The following is a 24,662-nucleotide window of genomic DNA, read 5'->3' on the forward strand; positions in this document are numbered from 1 at the left end:
TCCTTGTATTCCAAAGCGATGTTGTGTTTCCTGGCAACAAGATGCAGATAACAGCGTGTTGGGCCTTGCTGAGAGATTCACAAACAAGCTGGAGCAGCCCAGGTTCACATGGTTACCACATTATTTGGCTAAAGCTATTAATCTCTTGTGGTCAGGCCTGTAAAGCTGGTCTATCTATGCAGATTGTATATAACCAGGAAGTGTGTGCTCAGCTGTGTATATGTCCAAGATAGACTCAGAAGTCTTTGAATTCAGTTATAATGAGTTGTGGTTGTTTATTCCACTTGTTTTCAGTAGTTTATATGACTTGGTGAATTATTTTAATATCTATGTTGAATGGAACTTGAGGAAAATTCAGGTCCTGGGTCTTTAGCAGAGACAGAAGTTCATAGTTTCAAATTGTGCAGGTAAAATTAGTTTATTTTGCATTTCACATGATGTTGGATTTAACATCTAAATCCAGATTAGATGTGTGTTCATTTTATTACCATGAATGAATTGGAAAGGAAGTTGAGCTAGATAAGTTCTCAGGTCCCTTCCAACTCTTTGGTCAAGATGCTTAGATACTAAAAAAATTTTTAGGAGGATTTCAATAATAAATTCTCATTTGATGCATTGTAATGAAATTATTTTAACTATTTCTAATTTGGCCTTCAGCCCAAATGATGATATATTCCCTCTTTGCTTTCTCTCTCTGCTTTTATCTGTAGGCATTTATTCCCAATATCACTGGAAACTAGTACATATGAACTACCCAGGTTTAGATGCTGGGGCTTCTTTTTGTACACGTGATAGGCCTTTGAGAATTTCCAAATTCCAAATGTGCATTTGAGAAAATAACCTCAAATGTTGTGTTTTTGAATTAGAGAACACATTCTCTAACAGTTAAGGCACTAATCCTTGGTGGAAGATGATACTGGATGACAGAACTAAGCAGTTTTAGAAGAGCTTCACTTGTGGAATACTGTTGTGGATAATTGGAATCTTAGAGGCTGTGCAAATCTCCCTTTAGAAACTGAGCTCACCATTGGTTTTCACATTACATTCATTTTAAAGTGTGCCAGAATGCTTTTTTTTATTGCCATCCATCATGAGGGGCAGATTACAAACCTCATTTTGGAGGTTACTGCAGGTGAAAATATGGCCAGTGATTATTTCTAAATCTGGATTTCTGAAAAGAAGATGAGAGAGAAGAAAATAATGATAAAGAGTATATACTGTTAAATTCCATATGACGTGTGGAGTGAATTATATTAACTTAGACAAATACAAGGCTGTATTTCTCCCCTGACTGAACTCTGCTGGAATAAACTAGCCAAGTTAGCGCTGGACTGCACAGCTGTGATGATGTATGAACTAACTCATTAAGTGTTATTGATAACACTGGAGAGAGGAGAACAGCTGAAACTTAACTATGCCTTGTGACTTTTTGGTATTTCTTGAATATACACAGCTGGGTGAGTTTGAATTTATTTAAAAAATTCCTGCCTAAGAGAAAGAGAGCTCCATAAGCAAGAAGTGTGTTTGAAGTGACTTTCAAAATGTTTGCCTTGTGCTTTAGGATAAAGCAATTCAATGAATTATTTTTTGTACGTCTTTATGCTGCTATTTCCATATGAAATAAAACTAATTGGCTTCTATCTATACTAATCCAGAGACATTGCTAGGCTTGGCTAGAGCTATCATGGGAATCAATAGCAATCATTCATTTATTCCCTCTCTGGCTTTTCATCCATAAGCAGATTAGAGTTTTTGAAACAGCTGTCACCTGGCTTCAGGTTGGGGTCAATCTGTTTCTGATATATAGGATAATGAAATGACTTGAAAAAAGCAAGGATTTATAACTTGAGTCAGACAATTAGAAGAAATAGCCTATAAGGTTACCTAATAGCCCCTAAAAATAATTGCATGATGCATTATGCATTTTCTCATTGAGTTGAATACTAGGCTTTTATTTTATTGTGAATAAGCAGGAAAAATTGAGATAGTAGTAACTTACTCAACAGTGAAAACATTCTGCACATAGTGGGCATGCAAAAAATATGCTACTTTTGACTGATTATCTGTGCAATGTCCCTGTAAATCTATTTCCTCCTGTTTCTCATACATTAGGAATGCTAGACTCTGGATTTGCAATTCATAAATTTTTCAGTGTTTATCTGATTACGTTTTCAGTGTTACTTCTGATCAGTGATCCTCAGTTTTACAGGGAGGGGGGCTATTTCTAAAGGATGAAGCAGTAGGTAACCCATCCAGAGCTTGACTCCGCAAGGCATGCTATACAAATCCAACTGTTTGAGATTGCACTTGTTTTCCTGTGGCCTCTTTTATTTGTTGTCCCCTGATTTGAGATCACCAGATTTTGCATCCTTTGTTTAATGGTGATGATTCTAGGTTGTAACCTAAATGTGTTAAGGTAGGACCTCATGTCCTCCTAACCTAGGTCACAGTTTTTAATTATTTATTATCAGTTGCACTTATTGTTAGTTGCCTTTTTATGGAAGGAAAACTTAAGTACATATGTATATAACATTTACAAAGAAAAAGTGAGTGTGTTTTGGGTTACAAGATGATTCTTGAGTATTCTCACACTGATTGGAAAATATATTTAGACTGCATTCACAGAAATTTATCTTTGTTACAATAGCTTTCTTTTTCTTTCTGGATTAATTAGGGATTTCTTAAACTGTCCCTTCTCCTTTGATACACTTCCAGAGAGTTTGGTGACCTTTTTGTTCTAAATTTTTACCGGCACTGAATAGTCAGCTTTCTATAAAGAAATAAGCAACTTTCTATAAAGCTGGTTCAAATCAGACACTGGTAGATTTTGAAAGAAACCCACTTTGTAAAAGTGATGGTTTCTTTTTTATAATATATCTGAGAGTCTTAAGGTAACTTGTGTGAATGATTTTGTACCTTTGGAAGACATCAAAGTACTAAGGGTTGAACCATTTTCTGTTTCATTCTGGATTGGCAGTGTTAGGTAATAGCCAACATTCATGGGTCGAACTGTACTTTGCAACACCATAAATACATACTGTTCAAAGGAATGAAATACTTCTAAAGTTCGCCATCCCTAGGAGCAAACAAACTACGTTTTAGATATGAAGGAACTTCTTTAACAAAGTATTGCTTATTTTTATATTTATAAATTATTTATGGCAGTGCTTTCTAACGACCAGAAATTATACTACACACAGGCTCACCCGTATTTAAAATTTCTTCCTGCAGGTCTTAAATGTAATCCAGCCTAAATCCTGACACGTTAACTGAAAGCCTCAAAATTTTAATATAGATAATGCCTTGTTAATAGGGTAGTTTGAAATCACAAATGGTAGGTTCTGAAATACATTTTGAAATCTTTAAAAATGAAAGTTTTTTTTGTAAAACAAATTCCACTTATTCAACTTGGTAGTTTGTAAAGATTTTAATTTGAAATTAAATATATTTGCATGCAAAGGACAGTATCACATACTTGAGCTAAATATAACCAATTCTTTGATCAGGAACTCATATTTTAGAAGTTGATGATATTAGGAAACTTGTTATTGTATATTAAGAAACTCACAGTTTTCCTTGCCTATCCAGCCAGTTAATGTTGCTAAGACAAGCATAGAAGGGAGTTAACTAAGCATTCCTGTTTGCTATTTCCACACAACAAAATATGTCTCTTCTCTTGTTCTATCTCTGTTCTATGCTATTTACTTACTGGTAACACCCATTTGACGAGTCAAGAACCTTTGCGTGGTCATCACAATGAAGGATAAACTCTTATGAGAGTGAGAATGCTAGAGTGACTATTCCCTTTCATGTTTTACAGACACCAGTGATTTGAGAGTATGTATGCCACAAAATGTTGTATGTGAAGTTTTTAGAATCCCCTATGACTAAACTGTCTGAGAAGGAATTCAATAAATTTGTATTCTTTGTGCAAATGAAGCCCTCTGCTTTGGTGCTGTTGCTTCTGAGCATAAGGAAGCATTTGTGAATAATCTTAGGTCGAAACAGCAGTTCTCACACTGATTGGAAAATATATTTAGACTGCATTCACAGAAATTTATCTTTGTTACAATAGCTTTCTTTTTCTTTCTGGATTAATTAGGGGTTTCTTAAACTGTCCCTTCTCCTTTGATACACTTCCAAAGAGTTTGGTGACCTTTTTGTTCTAAATTTTTATCAGCACTGAATAGTCAGTGAATAATGCTTGCAGGATTGAAGGTGAGAGCCCAAGGGTGAACTTTGCTTGCAATAGTGCATGTGCTTTCACAACCTTGCCCGCACCCTAAGTTTCACAGCTCTTGCAACTGATCAGGGTGTAGAGAGGGCAAATGACACAAAATATTCTAAATAATTTCCTGCTGCGGTTGGTCTTTGGTTTCTGCCTGTCACCTGGCTTTGCTCTTTCATTTCCAGGAGCTGAGAGAATAAAAATAAGCACAGGAGAAATGCTAGGTTTGCCTTTCAGGGTTTAATTACTCATCCTAATAAAAGAAGACATCTTTGAGTACGGGTAGGAGATATGAAACAGAAGGAACTTTGCATCCTTGCTTTCTGACTTTTTGGCTTGTCCAAATCCTGACACATATCAGAAGCATTGTGCAAAGTGTTCTACTACAGCTAATTTGTTTCTAAAAAAATAATTTAGACAAAATTGAATCTTGCATAGAAATCATGTTTTATAGAATCCCTCCAACCCAGAAAGACTATGTTGAAAGCTTTTGTGCTCATAATTTGCAAAACCTAGACAATAAAGAAATTACAATCTTTAATATATTTTCTGTAAGAAGTCTTTGTTTTTTAAATTTTGCTTAAAGAGCTATCAAGGAGTGGTGAATTCTCTTTACAGTTTGTCTACATTCAGATCTCTAGTCTGCAAAAGCTTTCTTATTCATCTCTGTGTTCTCAGTACCAAATAAATAATAAGCTATCAGTGAATCTATTTGTAATTCATTCATTTATCAGTTGGTTTTCCTGGACTAATTAAGGGAAAAGACAAGGCTAAATTAGGGAAAATTGTGAGTAAATACTTTTTTTTTTAAAGAAAGTCAGTATGTAATTTTAAAAGTCATTTGAGAAATAAATTAAGCTAATAGATTGTATCTTACAAGGGGGCAGGAAGTATTAGAGGATATATGTGTTATAACTATAATTTTTCATTTATGTTTAAGTTAGTTCTGGATCATTTAAATTTTGAAAACATTTTCTAAGCAATTTTAACATTTACATATAGTACTGATTTTATAATATTTATGTAGAAAAATTTTATAAACCAACGTATTCAGTCTTGTTATATGCTTTCAAAATCTACATCCTCAGAATTGAATTAACCAGTATTTGGGCATTGAGTAGCTAGTGCTACTTTGTTTGACCCAAGATAGAAACTTCTCCATTAAAAAAAATTTTAATCAAGGGGATACTTACTCCTTTTTATGAGTATCAGTGACTGCATACTTTAAGCAAGTATAAAGTATGATATAAAATGTTAGAACTAGTCTGTGCTTTCTCTCCAAACTGTTCTTACAGAAATTAAGTTTCACTTCCTCTTCAGGCTATGGTTGATAAGTAGGTTTCACTTATAGTTAGTTACCTTCTAAAAGTCTCAGGACATGTGACTGAACGTGGATGAAATTTAAGGCTGTATGACATTTCTAGTATCTTCAGGCTGCAAAATTTAAGCCCACACCTTTATAAATAGATAGCCATGGGATCCTCTGATCTCATAAGTACAGTTTTTTATTTATGGATGACTTTAGGCTTATTCATATCTTATTAGAAAGTTCTCTTGTGTTCTTTTCTTTGGTCTTGTGGTTTTGTAATTAAAAAATAAAAGAGCCCAACTTAGCAGTATTTTAGCAGGTTCTATTCTTCAAGTGGATATTATAATTTGCTTTTTTTTAGGTTACTTTTTTTTCTTTTAAATTTTTATTGATAAAACGATGTACAAGCAACATATATTCTTTTTTTTATTATTTAATTTACAGCACATACAAACATTCCATACATGGTGTACAATCAGTGGTTCACAATATCATCACATAATTGTATATTCATCACCATGGTCATTTTTTTAGGACGTTTGCATCACTCCAGAAAAAGAAATAAAAAGAAAAAATACAAATATACCATACCGCTTATAATTTACTTTTAGTGATTGCATTGGGAACTTCAATGAATGGAAACATTTAAATATACTCAATTGGTCATGTCTTAATATAAAAGCTTTTTGAAAATAAGTTGTTTGTGTTTTAGTTCCCCTCATTCTTTTTTAAAATATAGAATTTAAAAAAGCTTAAAAATAGGGTATCCTTTCATTTAGGAAACCTACCTGCCTTCTTTTTTCCTCATATCTCTTATCCTCTCTTTTGATTAGGTCCACTGTGTTCGTTTCCAGAATGACTTTAAGGCCACAAATTAGATGTCTAACAATTTGTAAATTAGACATAAGGTTTGACACACAGATAAATGTGATTCTAGCACTCACTGACTTAGTGCCTTCTCATTCACCTACTTCCAAGATGTCCCCAAAGGAGCCGCATACACAGTCAGAATTTTGCCTTATGATGATCACTTTTTTTTTAATGGTCACTTTTTAAGAGGTGATCTCCAGAAACTCATCTTTAAAAGTGGGGAACACTTTTTTTTTTTTTTAAGTGGGAAACACTTACCTACACAAAAATCTTTGAGATATTTAGGATCATAAGATAAATCCATGATTAGAATTTCATGTTAACTGTACAGTTGTAATTCAGAGTAAATGTTTGGTTCTTAGCCTGCCCATAATGACACAAGGACATCTGCATAGTAATGTAAATTTCCAATTTTGATTTTAGGGTATGTCTGTGTTTTCAGCTACTTCCAGATATGAGGGGAAAAATTCACTGCTTACCAAGATCCAGTGTAATAATGTGGGAGTTGAACATAGAATTTTAACTTCTGGTAAATATTAAAAGACCTTACTTTAGATATAAGCATTTATAAATAATTTTATTGCCTCTCCCCCACCCCCAACAGATTTGTAGAAATTTGTGCTCTTTATTTAAGGCAACGTTAGCAAAAATTTTAGTTAGTAACAGAAATAGTGTCAGTTACTATTCTTCTGAAGTGGAAAGTTAGAGTACTTAATCCTCTGAAGTTTAATAACTTCAGATTTGTGCTATTTATTTAAGGCAATGTTAGCAAAAATTTTAGTTAGTAACAGAAATAGTGTCAGTTACTATTCTTCTGAAGTGGAAAGTAAGAGTACTTAATTCTCTGAAGTTTAATAACTACACTGCTTTCACAAAATAGGATGGTATTATATGTGCCATGGCTTTGATTCTCATCACCTTGTAACATATTTGAAGGGATATGTAAAGTTGCCAGATATTCCGGCATTGCTAAATGAGTTCCTGGAAACATCAAAGCTGGGTATCAAAAGCCAGTTATATTTTGTGTGCCTGTGAAATTTCTTAAGCAGCAGCAAACATACCTCATCTATCATGCCTTTCGTAAGCCTGCAGCAGAAGAACCTGTATACTCTCCATACTGTCTTTAATCTTTATCCTTTTATCATTGTGATTCTCTGTTTTGGGAGACATTTTTATGTTATATCATATTAATAAAATAAGAGGACCTATTAATTATGTCTGGTTAGTACCGCTGATTAAAACTGGGTATTAATTAGTTTGAGATCACAGGTTTATCCCTGCAGAATTCAGTTTAACTCTTACAGGCTGGAGGCCAAAGTTCAGAAGACTAACCCATCTGGTTACACTGTATAGAATAGGGTCCAGAAACTTTATGCTTAATTGGCCTTTGCTAATGTTTGAGTTTTATATTTTATTTACATTATCTTCCCACTTAAATATGTTCTACCTCCCATCATTCTTATCTCATCTAATGAAATGATTATCCAGTCTCCCAGTTCAGAAAACCTAGGTCACATCCTAGACTCTTTCCACTCCCTTCTGACCTACATGTAATCATTCCCTATCCAGTTAGATTCTAACTCTTAAATTCTTCTCAAATCATCCCTACTCCTGCCTTCTTAGTTCTCTCTTATCATTTGTCTCAGTTGTGGCCCTAATAGCTAAAAATGGCTAAGCATAGAATGCTTAAATCCTAATAAATATTTAGCAAATTAATGCCTCTCATCCCTCCCCCACCTTTTTCTACCTTCCTCTGCCAAAAATAAACAGAATCTTCCATACTGTTACTCTTGGAATGATCTTTAAAAAAGGCAAGTCTAGACCTTGTTGAAAATCCATCAGTGATTTCTCCTGTCCCACAGAACCAAGTCCTAACATCTTAACCCAGCATATAAAGCTCTTCATTATCTGGCCCCACCCAGCCTACTCAGTCCAGTCTTATCTCTTATTCCTCTCATATGCACATATACCCTGACCCCCCACATAAATAACATGTACTTCTCATAAGCTCTGAGGTTGCCTGTACCTTGCTTGGTTAGCTTGTGCACATGTCAGGCACTGTGCATGTGATATCCTGCCTCCAATGGTCTGCCTGGCAGCTGACCAGACTTGATTCCAATTTCATCAACTTTGGGGCATTTCCCTTGACCCTTTCTACGGCAGAATTAGGCCCTTTTCCTCTGGGATATTCTGAGCTCCTGAATGTTCCCACTATCAATTATGTTCTTATAATTTCTTTTTCATTCAGCAGCTGTTTCTTTAGTACTTTTAGTTTTCATTCCAGCTCAATCATTTACATTGTAGGCCATTTTCGCTTTGTTCTGTTTAGTTTTGAAATACAAGTAGAAGGAATGTCCCGGTAAGGAGTAGGGGGTAGGTAGCATAATACTTTCAGACTTTGTGTGGGCGTTGGTGCTCTATTCATTAATATATGCCAGAAAATGTTGATTTAATTAGTATGTCAAGATATTGGTTGGGTAGGAAGAAAACAATGATAAAGCATCTAAATTATGAGAATGGGGTCCTTTTCAGAATTTTAAATTATTTTGACATCTGGATTCTTTGAGTGTTTTATGTATAGTGATTTGTATATGTGTTTGTTAGTGAAGCATGCAGAAACAGAATTTTTGTGTGATTCAGATTGATTTTTTATAGCAGAGATCAGCAACATGTTTATGAGATTTTTTTGACTCAAGTAGGAGTTGTATCTTAGATAAATCAATAATGATTGATTTAGCAAAGTCTAAATCCTACTGTACTGTGACTGTTTCTCATACTTAGTCCTTTCTGGCCATTCCTCAGTAAAGATGCCCTTAGGCCAGACAGTTCTCATCTCCCCAGTATTATTGTACCATGCTTTTATAAAGACACCTCCCCCCCATCTCTAACACTGTCTCTTGCTCAATTTTCACGCATCCTATAACCTGTATTTACTACTTTGAGTCTTTATTCCCATCTGCTCAATTCTCTAAATTCCCAACCCTTGTACCTTAAGGCTCTGTGACCCTGGACTTACCTCCTCAGTTAATGGACTGGCATCTCTCACATTGCCTGTCATTCTCCAGTTCACATTTCCTCATCTCTGTGCACCCCTATTTAGAAGGTTTCCTCTTCCAGTTCTGTCCCTCCCTGTCCTGATCCTACTTCCAAGAAACAGTGCTTGAAGAGCTCTTGTTTCATAACCCTTTACTCACTGGTGATATTTTCTGTTAAACTGTTCCTAAAATTCTTTTTCTTACAGAAAGCCACTTTGGATTAATATAGTAAGACAATTTTATTTTCCTAACATTTATCCTTTCTTGGACACCAGTAGACACCTCTTCTCCTCTAATGCCAAATGTCTGTTTGTCCTCTCATTCCCAAAATGCACTTGCCGCTGATGAGTTTTTAGATAAGCAGATGTACATGCTTCTTTTGTTTTTCATTTTGTTAGTTATTTCTCTCCTAGAAGCCCCTGCAAGCCAGGAGCTACATCTGTTTTAATTCTTTGTGTACTGCCTGATACAGCCTACCATCACCATTACCACACATAGATGAGTCATAACTGCTCTCTGATAATAGGAAACAATGGTTTGATAAAGAAGAATGGTGAATGTTGAACATTTGGCATCCATATTGCATGCATTTATACTGATGCAGATTGAAGAGGAAAACTCTTGGCTTTGGATTCTTAAAGCAGTTTCTGTTTAAGGGAGAGCAGGTGGTAAAATTAATCTTATAAAAAGATAATTTAATGTTTTTCGTATTTGTTGTTTTGTCTCTGTCATATCTAGAAAAGCATATTGAAAATCAAATAGAGCTAAAACAGTACTTTGATACGTCAATCCAAAGAACAGTTGATTGTAGTAAATTAGGATTTGTCATAGAAATTTCATAATGCCTAAAGGACTGAAGTGCACAGAGAACATAGCAAAAGCTGCAGTTGTGGATGTCTTTCTCATGCAAATCATTATCTATGAAGTCTTAATAATACAGGCTTAAAAACAAATTGCTAGAGTGATGTCCAGAATAAAATCTGACACTTTAATAGCAAAAAGCATTCACTGTTTATATTATAATGCAAGTTAATGTAATGACTGCTGTTCTATGAACTCCTTAAAGGAAATACTGGATTTCCGACAGTTGCTGGGAGGAAAATCTGTTTAGAAACCATAAATGATCTTAAGAAGGGGGAAGAGGTTAATACCTGTTTTTCCAATGATAACATCCTAAAGTGAAATGAAAACTAAGAGCAACTTCATACGAAGTTTAATTTAAACATAGGAGTTGCAGTATTCAGTGGTTGTTTTTTTGCTTTGTTTTGTTTTTTCTTTTAGAATTTCCTAGAAATATTTTTTCCTTTTGAATTAAATATTCCTATTTACCATGTCATTTTAAACAAAGCAGTGATCAGATGTGGTTTTGAACTAAATTTTATTTATTATTCCCATTTCATGGTTGTATGTTCTTTTAAGACCACATCTTCCTGGGTAGTAAGTACTCCTTCAAAACAAAATAGAGGAGTTTTAGGGAAGATCTTTAGAAATTTTTAAAGTAACATAATGCTTTTTACAAGTTAGGTACTTCTTGGCACCATCAATTTAGTACATGACTGGCATTTTATTTCAGGGAATAGAGTCTGATTTACAAATGACCAACTTTGAAATGGAAAGTGGGAAATAGGTTTTATTTTCATGACCTTTGCCAGGGGTGTTTGTTGAGAGATGTTAATAGGTATTCATGAGGGAAAAGGAGAGCATTGTCATATAGGTTTGGAGGGACACTCTAAAACCCTTCTCATGGTGCTTTAATATCTATGTTAGCAAATTAAAGGGACTGAGGCAGAGTAAGTAAATTGTTTAACTTTGTGTAATCAAGTATTTTTCAGACTTTTGTCCACAGATCCTTTTCACAAAATATCTATTAATAATCCTTAAAACAAGTGTTCTATGAACAAAGTTTAGAAAATGTTACACTAATCACAAAATCCATTGTTCAAAATAATATTCTTTTCAGAATCCTAAGTTATAGCAAGGAAATAAGTTAATTTTGGGGCAAATTGTCCAAAAACCTGAATTTCATATGGACTAATCTTTCTTAATGCCTGCTGTGCCTGGAATATTCCATGTGTTATAGACATCCATTTAGAAATACACAGTGATAAAAAGTGTTACCTCTTCTTACTTATGTATAGCAAAAAGTTACATAATTGGTTAGACTTTTGCTTTCTCTGTCATAAGACAAAATTCTTTCAATAAAGATTTTATGGGCGGGCCGCGGTGGCTCAGCGGGCAAGAGTGCTTGCCTGCCATGCCGGAGGACCCCGGTTTGATTCCCGGCCCCAGCCCATGTAAAAAACAAACAAACAAACAAAATATAATAAAAATAAAGATGTTTCCCTTTCTTCCTCCCTTCCTTCCTTCCATCCTTCCTTCCTTCTCTGTCTTTCTAAAAAAAAAAAAAAAAAAAAAAAAAGATTTTATGGGTAAAAAAATTCTAAGTAATGAAAGAACATATTCAGTAACTTAGTCACTCTACTAATATCTATGATGTTAATTTTATGATATGTATCATTGTTTTTATGTTAGGGAAATTTTCAGTCATACCCAGAAAGAAAAGAGTACAATGAGCATTTTGCCAAAATGTTTTATGTGCTTGCTTAAAATAATGTTTCAAACACTAGATGAAGTTCCACTAAAGAAACACAACTGTTTTCATTGGACCACCCTTATAAATGAATTTCTTAAATGACTCGGATTCATATAGTGGGATTTTCCCCTCCATCAATATTGAAATATTTGTAAGTTGCTCGTTGAACAGCAGCCGAACAGATAACAAAGCAACAAAAATATTCTCATAGCTAAACCTCATAATAATCCAAACAATTTTTCCATCTTATGTTTGCCCACTTTTTTTCTCACCTATAGGATGAAAAATATTATTAATGTTGGATAGGTTAGGCTTACTGGACCTTATCTGGGATCATTTTCTTTTTTCCTTTCTTTCATCAGATAATATTGCATATTCCTATATTGGCATAGGTAATCTGATGCATCTGAAAGAAAGGGCATGCTTCAAGGAAGTTTTTATTTTTTTGCTCTGTGTGCTTTCTGTGTCCATTGCATTCTAAGGTTGATTCCTGCATTTGGCTCATCCTGCTGTGAAAGGATGGAATTACATTGATTGTTCAGTCCAGAGATGCCCTGGAGTGAAGTCAATCCTACCTTAACTCCATATCCTGGAAATTTGGGGGCTTGTGAAGAAAAGGCACATAGAGAATGGATACTGTGGAAACAATCAGTAGTATCCTAGTTAGGCAAGTTAGTTTAGAAAGTTCCACAATAGATTGTCAAGCATATTTTTAATATCTGATGTTTAGTTATTTCTCTTATAAAAATATTAACAGTGCTTTCTTGGCTCTTTTTAGAGGACAAGAATTTGGGGCAGATTTGAATGCCATGAATGTATATGAAACAACTGAATTTGACCAATTACGAAGACTATCCACACCGCCCTCTAGCAATATTAACTCCGTTTACCACACAGTCTGGAAATATTTCTGTAGGGACCACTTTGGATGGAGAGAGTATCCTGAGGTACTTATAGTCCTTTTTTCATATAAGCATTAATTTTTTTTTCAGTATTCTTTTGTTCTTCCTTTCTAACAATGATTAGGCAGAACTACAAATCATAATCAAAGAGTTGATAGTTGCTAAAATAAAATTTTTCTCTTGATTTTTTTGAAAACATATCTCTGTCCATTAATCTCTGTGTATCCATAGATAGACTGTCACTGACTGTAGAGAGTTGAAGTGCTTTAGAGATCAAGTATTTACAATGGTAAATACTCAGACCCAGTGTTACCTTTAGAGTAATTTTAATGAGTGAGCACTGGTTTAACTTTTGTTATATCTGCTTCCTGGACTCATGGAGATTGGATCATTTTAGAAGTCTGGTGGGAAATGCCCCCTGGAAAAAGTACTTGAAAATGTTTATTGAGCTGCAGTCAGGCAAATCAGTAGTTTAAAACTGTCCTTCTTGCACAAGCATTCTTAGTCTGAGATAGTAAATAAAGATAGTTTACATTGCCTCTGAATGAGAATCCTGTGTCAAGTTTAAACACCCTGAAATGAACTTTGGAGATTAGTTGTATAGCCCAAAGATTCTGACTTCTTCATATCATTAAATTCATTTCCAGCATTACAAAGAAAACTGACTTAACTACTTTAGATATTTTTAAGGCACCAGTGGAGAAAAAGACCTAGTGTGTTAGTTGCTATAAAACACTATATTGAATTAAGACTTCTGACTCTCTTTTAGGTGACCAATAGTCTCTACTTTCCAAAGAGAATAAGATGCCTTTTAAAATGTGTTCTTAGAATACTTAGACTGTCCCTATGTTTTTCCTCTGAGAGGTTTCCTAGGTTTGAAACTTAATTGGTTTATTTGAACTTTTTTACATTACCTTCTTTAAAATGTCTCCTAGAAATTCGAGAAGTTTATATTTCTTAAAAATAAAAACAAAACTCTAGAACATTGTTAAGGCTTCAGAATAGAATAGAGTAGTCCCTGAGCCTCATATATTTCCTAAGTGGAAATCGATCCTCTTCTGAACAGAGAGCATCTTTCACTGTGCATTTTTGTATACACACCCTACCAAAATCAACCCTACAGATTAGAGGGGGAATTAGTTAAACTCTCTGTACTGTATTGAAACTCCTCTGATGGTAACAGCAAGCTTAAATATTTTTACCTTTAGCTTTTAATGTTTTTCATATTTCTTAGTGATTATTTATTAATTTGTGGGGTTTTTTTTTAGCTTGCTTTTTCCCCCCTTTATCTTCTGTTTTCTACTCCGTAGTCTGTTATTCGATTAATTGAAGAAGCCAATTCTCGGGGTCTGAAAGAAGTCCGATTTATGATGTGGAACAACCACTACATCCTTCACAACTCATTCTTCAGGAGAGAAATAAAAAGGAGACCCCTCTTCCGTTCCTGTTTTATACTGCTTCCATATTTACAGTAAGTATCCAAAGAAAGGCTCTCATTTTATGTAAATGTATGCCAGAGAGAAAAATATTTTAAATTAAAAGATTATTTGGTTATTATCCCTAGAAATTCTGAATTCTGAATTATTCTTTGGGTTTAATTCTTTAACCAATGAGATAGAGTGAGTATCCTATTGGATTTTTGAACTGAAAAGTAAACATTTTCCACAACTAAAGTAATTAAATCTGGAATAAGGCATAGAGTTATTATTTAGCTCCTTCATGGAAGATTGAGTTTTCTGTTGAGACCCTTCCATGTTATGGGACTTTACAGCGTAAGTAAGCTGCCATGATAAATAGGGAGAGTCCTTAAAAAAAAAAAGGTGTTTCTTCATTCTTTTTTTGAGTGATTTTGAATGGGAAGAATTCACCTCTTCAAATACTTTCCATTTTCATTTGCTAAGTAAAACACTTCTTTCTGTGATACCCTCTAAAAATACCTGTCATACTTTCTAAAAAATATAGTTTTTTCTTACAAGGCTGAGACTGGACTCACCCTTTTGAATGGTAGGAGAGCTCTTCTGTTTTCCCAAATGCCATTTCTTCCTTCCATCTCCAGGTAAACCACTGGCACATTTCCTTTTGATACCAGAGAAATGGGGACACAATGCCATTAGCTGATCATCTTTGAAAGTTAGTATCACTAGAGAAGCTAACATATATTCCAACCGGTTACAACATTTTCAGAACTTTTTTTTTTTTAATGATACTAGGTTTACTTGGTTTACTAAATTCAGGAGGTACTGAGTAACACTGGCTAGTCTCTGTTGATCTTTTGAGGTGAAGATGCTGTTTTTATGTTCTTTCTAGTAGTTTTTAAATTTCAAGCCCAAACCCTGTTTCCTCCCACATCATTTTAACAGAATCTTAATGATTCCTAATTCTGGAATTTAGAGGGAACATTAAAAATAAATACTAACAGAAATCCTTGAAATACTTTGTATCCAAAAAAATGTATGATAAAGCATTTTTGGAAATATATATTGGCTTAGGGGGTAGATGTGTGCTTTCCTCAAAGGCCAAGTGTGAAAAATTTTACCTTGTCAGTTTTTTTTTTTATTAGAACTAATAAAAATGCCATTTCTGTGATTTCACTAGCACAGCTGGAAATACTGTCAGCATCCGGTAGTTAGGAACATATTGTCCTCCTAGTGAGATGGTAGAACTCATTAGTGAGACAGGCAGCTTGGCATGCTGAGCCAATCAAACGAAATGTAGTTTCTGTGTGAGTTTAAGAATGCTCATTTGTTTGCTGCATTGTTGGGGGAGTTTTAATGAATGGTAGAAATTGATTTGTTAGCGTCTAAAACAAGCAATTATGGAATACACCACCCCCTTTTTTTTTTTGGCTTAGGCTTGTTTTTGGAAAAGTCTGAGCTATAAAAAGAATAGGTAGTAGAATTAATGGCCTAAACAAGGCCTTATTGTTTTGCTTACATTAGAATGAAAAGTCATTCTACTCTCTCTTTTTCTTTTTAAAATTTCCTATTTTAGCCTTACTATCTGGAACAGTGATAATCAAGTATTAAGTAAAATCTCAACAGAAGAGATTACGCAGACACTTTAACTAGCAAAGAACAGAGAAGTAGCAAATTCACCAGAGTGGTTTGATAAATGTAGCATTTCAGATCCTATCTGCCCTAGAGTCTGGGACTCCAGGGCTCTGGGCAGTTAGGGACTGTCCTAGTGGGGACTTGGTTTCAAAAGGCAAATTGCAGAAATGGATTCCAGAGTGGATGATGGTCTTAGCCAGGAAGACAGGTTGTTTGGGTTTTTGTTTCCTTTTCAAGTATTATTAGATGCTGAGGTCAAAGAAAAATGCAGGAGTTGGAGAGGCCACATTGTCAGGAAATCAGAGATGCCTTAGAATTGAGAATGCCAGAGAGGTCAGGGGAAAGGTGGGTGGGGAGCCTGACTTAATTCATGACTATGCCTACAAATTTGTCACTTTTTAAATGAGATTTTTTCCCTGCTACTTTTTAGTGGGACTGGGTTAGGTTCATTTATTTGAGCTGCAGGAACATCATCCCATGCAGTTGCCTCACAGTCTTGAGAAGCTCTGATAAAGTTTCTTTGACTGCCCAAAAAGGATAAAATGAATTAACTTTTACTTCACAGAAGTTAGGTTAGGAAGTGACTTTCAGAATCACATGGGAAGTGAAGGAGAGTGATAAAAAGTGACCTTGGATTCTGAAAATCTATTCTTCAGAGGTCCTTGAGTATAAGCTCAGTACCCTTTAACTTTTACTCTCTGAAGGCTGATAAAGCTCTATGAAGCATGGCGTATATCATTGGAGTACACATTAGCTGAATATAAATTCAGCATTCTCAGAAAATAAAGGCATATTTTAAAATGTGGTTGGAAGATAGATATATTTAACATAAGACAATGAGAGTATAGAATTCCACAAGACACGACTGCATTTTTATGTTGTAGCACAATTTAGATATAAGTAAGAAGTAAGGATCTGTGGGTGTAAATAGATACTGACATATACATAATCTAGTATAATATCTTAGGATGGATAGAATTTTACATAGTCTCAACTTCAGGCATGTGTAAGTAGACTGTCCTACTCTTCTAACCCCCCCTCCAAAAGTAGGAAGAAAATATGCATTTGAAGCTTTCATTTTATGGAACTGGTTTTTAGCTAGAAATATATCAGGAAGAAGAAAAGAGCAGTCTTCTGCTGTTGTCAGTTACGAGTTTCCAATATGGGTGAAGACAGCCTAAAACCTGTTTTGAGCAGAGTTTTAGGGAGAATCTTGCAACCCAGAAATAACTCTTGTTAACTTTAGACCCTAATAATAACAGAAAACCTGTTAATCTGGGATTTTCCATCTTGTTGTCAGCATGAGGATAGAGGAAAGGACTAAAATAAAGGGCTTATCATTCTGTGCTTTCCTGCCATTCCTTCAGAGTAGTGATGGCTTCTAAAGAATTGACAGACTTTGAGAATATGATGAAAGCAATATGGCCTCTCTAAAATGTATTATAGATCAGGCCTCTTTTAGGAATCTGTCAGAGAAAATGCTTTAGAGGACAAGGACTGTTGTGCCTTCTTTTGTGAAGGTTGGAAAAGCCAGCACCCCTTTAAAAGCTGCCCCTGGTCCTGAATCTACCCAGGATTCCATCTCACAAAGAGACTTTGAGGCACAATAAATGTAAGTACAACCACTTGATAATGTGGGGTTTAGAGAAGGCAGTTAGTTTGCCTCCATAGCTTTTAGCTTCTTAACAAGCCTTCTCTAAAAGTCGAAAGACCGTGCTATTTAGTAGTAGTAATAGAGAATCCAGCCAATGTGGGTTGGAATCCTGATAACCAGCCACTTCTTTGAAACCTTGTAAAAATATGTTTAAATTATGAAATACATGGCGAATGAAAAGAATATGAGCTTAGAAACTATCTAAAGTTGATCTAAATAGGCTTAGATTCAAATCCTGTCTTCTGCTATTTGTTAGCTTGCTAGGACTAATTATTTAACCTTTTTGAACTTTGATTTTGTTATTTGAAAAGTGGGGTATAGCCCACAATCTTTCAGGTTTGTTGTGGCAATTACTGATAGTGTGTGAAATATGTGTTTAGCATAGTGTAGCTATGATTACTATGAGGGTGATGGTGAGTTATGCTCTTTGGAGATCAGATTCATGTTCACACACAGTTGTAACCTCTGTGTCACAAACCTCTTGAAAACTCCAGTTTCCTAATCCAGTGTGGCAGACATCATTACTTCCTTGTAATCATTGTCTGCTGAGAGTGGTCCAGTACCCTGACCTTGAACTTGGGTCTCAGGGTCAGGATTTCCTTTCTCTCTGCTTCTTCCCTTTTTTTTCTGTTTTGAAAATGGCCAAGAAGTATGCTTTTAATTGAAGAATTTCATTAGGTAATAATAGGTAATTGCGCAAAGCTGCTGCCCGTTTACATACATCATTCAAAGTAACAGATCCGAATTTCATGGTTCAAGGATATACATTCTGGTACCTAGAATTTATAGTAAATAGCTCCATCTTAAGCAATCCAAATGTATAAAGTTTAAATGCTATTGAATATTTGTCAGCTTTCAGTGGGTGCTCTATGAAATAACATGTTTGTTTGCTTTTATTTTTTATTTTTAACATTTTGGGTTCTTTCCTGTAAACTCCCTTTTCCCCTCTCCCTCCCAACATAGCCTTTAGTGATATCTTTTATGCTTAGAGTCAGTATAGTTTGAAGAAGGCGTATAAATAAATCATCATTGCTCCCTTGAAACAAAATTCCTCAAATTTATTCAAAAGAAGAGTCCAGGATCCAGAAAGTAAAGATATATGTAAATTGGCTCTTGCTTTCTTGACTTAAAGCATTACATTCCAGAGTTTTCTCCATAGGGAAGGGACTGAGAAGAAGCTAATAATAGATTATCCATGTATGCACGCAGTGTTTGTTCTAAAAATTTTTTCCATCTTAAATTAGATAACACTTTTTGTTTTGTTATTTACACAAGCATTTAAGCTATACAAATTATATTAGACACTGGTGTAGAACACTAAAATGTGAGATGTACTTATTTCTAGATATTTTACATAGACGTTCTTTCTTTCCCTTCCAGGACGCTTGGTGGTATTCCCATGCAGGCTCCTCCACCTCTTGAAGCATCCTCCTCATCGCAAATCATCTGCCCAGATGGGGTCACCTCAGCAAACTTTTATCCTGAAACTTGGGTTTATATGCATCCATCTCAGGACTTCATCCAAGTGCCTGTTTCTGCAGAGGACAAAAGTTATCGAATCATTTATAATCTCTTTCATAAAACTGTGCCTGAGTTTAAATATAGAATTTTGCAAATATTGAGAGTCCAAAACCAGTTTCTTTGGGAGAAATATAAAAGGTGAGTCAGAAGTGTGAAAGGTTTCAGAAAGCTTTTCTTTTATGTAGCAATGGCAAATGCAGAACATGCTAGTAAGCACTTGTACAACATTTGTTTGTATTTTCCATATATTAAGTTTAATCCTCACAGCACACATGAGTGGTTTTATTTACAATCTACATTTTACAAAGAGGAAACTGAATTGCAGAGAAGCCATAGGTCATATATTGTAAGATAAGGTGCTGGAATTTGAATCCAGCCAGTCTAGCACCAGAGGCATTGCTCTTAATCACCTTGCTGTGTTGCCTCTCCAGTCAACGAACAAACTAATGTGTATGTATAGTACAAATTCTAAGGAGTCTCAGAATTAAGGGGCACTGGCACTCAGGTCAGTGGAGTTAGACAAGGAAGGTGGCATCCTGAGGAAGGTAAGATGTGAGATTTGAAATGGAACAGAAAGAAAGTGAGCAGGTGGGTGGAGAAAGGCATTTTCACAGTGGAAAAGATAAGTTTAAACTTTCATATGTGTTTTGATGGCATTTGGTCTTTGATAGCTGTTTTAACATTTCTTCCTATTGAAACTTTGAAGAGAAGTTTTTGACTATGTCATGATTATTAAATTGATCTATATTTCCTTCTCTCAAATTCCCTGTCTATTTTTTGCATTAGAAAAAAGGAATACATGAATAGGAAAATGTTTGGCCGTGACAGAATCATAAACGAGAGACATTTATTTCATGGAACATCCCAGGATGTGGTAGATGGAATCTGTAAGCACAACTTTGATCCTCGAGTCTGTGGAAAGCACGCCACCATGTTTGGACAAGGCAGTTATTTTGCAAAGAAGGCAAGCTACTCTCATAACTTTTCTAAGAAGTCCTCCAAAGGAGTCCATTTCATGTTTCTGGCCAAAGTGCTGACTGGCAGATACACAATGGGCAGTCATGGCATGAGAAGGCCACCTCCTGTCAATCCGGGCAGTGTCACCAGTGACCTATATGACTCTTGTGTGGATAATTTCTTTGAGCCTCAGATTTTTGTTATTTTTAATGATGACCAGAGTTACCCTTATTTTGTTATCCAATATGAAGAAGTCAGTAACACTGTTTCCATTTGAAAAATCTTAGTACTGCTAAATTATTTGATACGGACTCAATCCAGCATTTGTAGCAGGTTTTGAATGGGTGGGACTGGGTAGGGAACAGCATTGGACATTAATAGGGCACTTTCCAGACCCATTTTTTTAAGTGAGAGAAAGCTAATTTGTTTTTGTCTTTTTAAGAAAAACACAGATTTAAAAATGGCCGATTATTCCTTATTTACTAATTGTTGTTAGTGTACTCAGTGTGGAAAAGACTATTAGATCACATACTCTTCATTCACACTTGTACATATTGGCAGCAGTGTTATTAGAACATTTTAAAGAAAGTGAAGAAAAAAATGAACATCAGCCTAACTGATTAAATGTGTCTTGGGACCTGTAGAAGTTAGACCAAATGAAATGGAGGCCGTGAACAAAGTGAGGTTTGTATTTATTTACAGTGATAAAACTGAGTGGAACTGGTACTACCATGCTTATTCCCTGTCCAAAGCATCACTGCTGTGGTGTAGGATAAGTTCCTAACATTCTGGTAGATGAAAAGAAATATTTATTTCTCTCAGCAGGACTGAAATATATCACCCAAACAGAGAGCATCAATGACTTTGTTCCACAGAGTTTGCCTGAGGATCTGTTCTGTTTAGGGGAAGTTAAAAAAAAGGGGGGGGGGGGAGAACCATTTGAAAAATATTTGTCACCAGCAAAATTTTTCACTAACTAATTACACGAAATGTGGTTTTTGTGCTGTTAAATATCAGCCATGGAAAAGTAGGTCTTTTCCATTGTCACCTACCCCAATTTGAAGGAATTAGGCAGCTAATTTGGTTAAAGCCATATCTGAGAATTAGAGGAATTACGTTTTTTTGGAATTCCAGGTCTAGCCCCTGACTAAAGATTTTAGAGAGAGGAAGTAGATCTGTAACCAAATTGATGAGGTTTACTACTGTGCTTTGCACAAAGCAGACTCAAAAGTATTTGTTGGTTTAGAATTATTAAGGGTGGTAATCTCACCCCTAGGCCTGCTTTGCCAGATGCAGCTGGATTTCCTGGCTGACTCTGTATCTTAACACTACTTACTTAATAGAAACACAAACTTGGAGATTGTGCCACTGGCCCAGCTAGAGCACTATTAGGTGAATATGCTCATGCCTCAGTTCAGAGGGGTTGCAGCTAGGTATACTTCGCCTTAAGCAAAGCAAATACTTAGATTTACAAAAGTGGAAGTGGTTATTCACAAAAGAATTCACCGTGAAATTCCTTCAGATACCAAGCTTTCCTAGTATGTTTGCAGTTATTTCATTTACGTATAACTTTTCAGGAACTTCTGTGTTGTTTAAAGCAAAATATATCTATACTGATGTCTCAGTGAATCAGTCTGTTTAAGCACTTATCAGGGCTTCCACTCAGTTATTTATTTTGCCCTAGTTGATCCTGTTGTTTGCTGCCATTGGCATGAAACAGCCAACTGTGGCTGTTACTTCGAGTCAGTTCTTTTGTTTGATTATAACTTGTAAACCAGTGATTCCCAATCTTTTTTCAATTTAAGACACCTTACTATTGCTTATTTGGTTTTATTAAACGTGTTCCTTTTTTTTCTCCTTAAGGAAAAAAAAAAGCTTTATGACATATTTATTTTTTTAATAAAAATAAGCAAAAATAAAAGTTCTCGTAATTCTTTAAAACTTATTGTTGTGCTGATTCCGTTTAATATAACTGACTTTAACACATAGTCGATGATTTGTAAATGCTGGTTGCTTGGTTTGTTGATTAGAATGAATGTGCAATTGAATGACTGAATAGATCTAACCTGTAATGCTGCTTAAAATGTTCTGTTCTGGGAATCAGCAGAAACTTTCTAGCAGGTGACTATAAATTACAAAAGAAGAGTGGATATTTAACTTTGTAAGTAATTATTTGAGGGCAAAGGACAAGTTTTATATTAGCAAACTGCTATAAAAGAGAAAAATATGAGCAGGTTGTCCCCTTTAACATGTGCTGAAGGAAATATAAAAAGAAATTAGAAGTCATGTCAGCTCTCAAACACCTTAGCTTTCAGCCAACTAAAAGTTATCATATCATGTAAATGTGAGCAGCATTGACTGTATTTTACCCTGGTATAAGAATTTTTAAATCCCTGGAAAGTATTTTATGTTTTAACTAGGCTAGAATCGTGAAGTCAGACTAAATTTTGTAATTGTTCCATGAATTTAAAACACTGAAAGGCATTCAGTATTCTTTCTCCCTGTTGGTAAAGCTGTAATTTATACGATTTCAATGAGCAACTTGCTTTTAATTTAAACTGTGGTTAAGATTTCCAGGGAAATAGTCTGCAAACTCCCTGAGATATTCCAGTGCCATGCAATCCTATACAGACAAGAAGGATTTTTTCTTATGTGTGCAAAGTTTATAAAACTTGGGTCCCTTGTAATTATAAATTCTAAAACTGAGTTCTGTGTTTTTTTGCTATAAACCTGTTTGTTTAGTAAATGATTATTTAATTATAAAAATAATAATTAGGGCCTATAATACTGATCTTTAAAGAGGAACTTTATTACATTACATATGAAAATTACTAAAAAAAATTTATTCAACACTTAAACAGTTCCTTGTTAATTTAGGTCAGAGGTGTTTTTTTCATCTTCATTTAAGGAAGGTAGGATGACCACAGAATATTTCCAGTTTTCCTGAATTGGGAGCCAACAGATTGTGTTTAGAAAATTCTTTGTGGCACTTTTCTGTGACTCACCTTGCTGTTATTGTGGCATTGATTTTTTTTTCATTAAATAATAAGTCTTCTGTTATAACCATTCTATAACCTTGGACAAGTCACTTAGCCTTTAGTTTTGTTATCTTCAAAATCGACTCTTTTTAATTTTTAAGGGCTACAAATGATAATGTTTCAACTTTCAGATCCTACAACATGAAAACTTTTTGTAAAGTACAGTTTGTAAAGAACTGATAGTGTTTGTTTACATTTTAAAAGTGAGATCTACTTTTCTTTGAAAAGGTAGTGTTGAGTTTTAAACACAGAATCATCTAGTTTATTGATTTAAGTATTTTTATTGCAGACAAGTCAAACAAAAATGAAGCAGTGCTTGCTTTTTACCTTCTTTAGTTTGCTAACCTTAGTTACTCATAAGCTGTCATCATAGGAAGAAAAAGACACAGTCAGAAGGTTTCACCAGCATTATCAGTCGGTCTTTTTTATTAATTTATTCCTCAGCACATCTTTTTTTTTAACTTTTTTATTGTATAGTATAACATATACAAAAACAAAGAAATAAAAAAGCAATAGTTTTCAAAGCGCTCTTCAATAAGTAGTTTTAGGACAGATCCCAGAGTTTGTCATGGGCTACCACACGATCCTCCCAGACTTTTCCTTCTAGCTACTCCAGAATATAGGTCCTCAATATTTCTTTTGAGAGATGTTAAGGATCATGTATGGAACTGTCAGATGAGGTGCTTTTGAATATTTTATCATATATGAATGGAAGTGTTTGTGTGCATTGGAAGTGTTTCATGAACACTTGCTGTACTCTTCAAGCTAGAGCAGAGGTGCCAACCATTTTAAGGATGTCAGGTTTATGACAGTAGTTGTACATTAAAACCTAATCATTAACAGATTGAGCAAAAGCTATTGGAATTCAGTGATTTTTGAAGCAAGTTTGTATTATTCAATCATATCTACATTTGATATGTGGGATATACTTCATCTATAGACATTTGGTACTCAAATGAATTAATGGACTCCTTAGGCTAATTCCCACATGCCACTGGAATTCACACCTGACATGTTGGTAGACACTGGGCTAGACTTTTTATATTCAAATAACTAGGTTTTCTTATGTCTTAAATCATACCCACCCTTTAAGTTGCTCTGATCAAATCAGATAGCTAAGACAGCCTAGTATTCAAGAGCCTTTAACCTTCCTAATAATTAGCAGGCCTTAGGTACCAAATTGTCATTTTGTAGGCTTGTGTTAAGACGCATCCGAGCTGCACTTTGAAGTGTTCCCCAGTACATTAAGGACTGCACTTAACAGATCTAAGTGGCAAGAGTAAACATGTTACCCAACTACATGGCAATGTGGTACTCTTCAATACCAATGAAGTTTTTGTGCAGCCATTTTCAATTTTTTGATGGGTTTTGGGCATTAACACATTTTTTAGCTAAGGCCTCACTTGAAAGTGATGCATTTTATCTATGTTATCTTGGTCAAAGGGTTTAATTCATTATTTCCAAGCTGGGTGCAATTAACTTCCGTTTAGGGATGGCAGCTATAA

At 34.9% G+C, this 24,662-nt stretch overlaps 1 protein-coding gene across 4 annotated transcripts in view; it reads left to right on the top strand.

Annotated features, from left to right (window-relative positions):
- Positions 1 to 22,060, top strand: part of TIPARP (TCDD inducible poly(ADP-ribose) polymerase) — a 36,809-nt gene extending 14,749 nt beyond the window's left edge. For all 4 annotated transcript variants that reach the window (XM_077160859.1, XM_077160858.1, XM_077160860.1 and 1 more), the window contains 4 exons: positions 12,814 to 12,982; positions 14,248 to 14,408; positions 19,022 to 19,300; positions 19,949 to 22,060. In XM_077160859.1, coding sequence (XP_077016974.1) covers positions 12,814 to 12,982; positions 14,248 to 14,408; positions 19,022 to 19,300; positions 19,949 to 20,396 — 1,057 coding nt within the window. In that variant the 3' untranslated portion in view covers positions 20,397 to 22,060. The remainder of the gene's footprint in view (positions 1 to 12,813; positions 12,983 to 14,247; positions 14,409 to 19,021; positions 19,301 to 19,948) is intronic.
- Positions 22,061 to 24,662: the final 2,602 nt, after the last annotated feature.

The sequence above is a fragment of the Tamandua tetradactyla genome, chromosome 5 (assembly GCF_023851605.1).
Source record: "Tamandua tetradactyla isolate mTamTet1 chromosome 5, mTamTet1.pri, whole genome shotgun sequence".
NCBI lineage: Eukaryota > Metazoa > Chordata > Mammalia > Pilosa > Myrmecophagidae > Tamandua > Tamandua tetradactyla.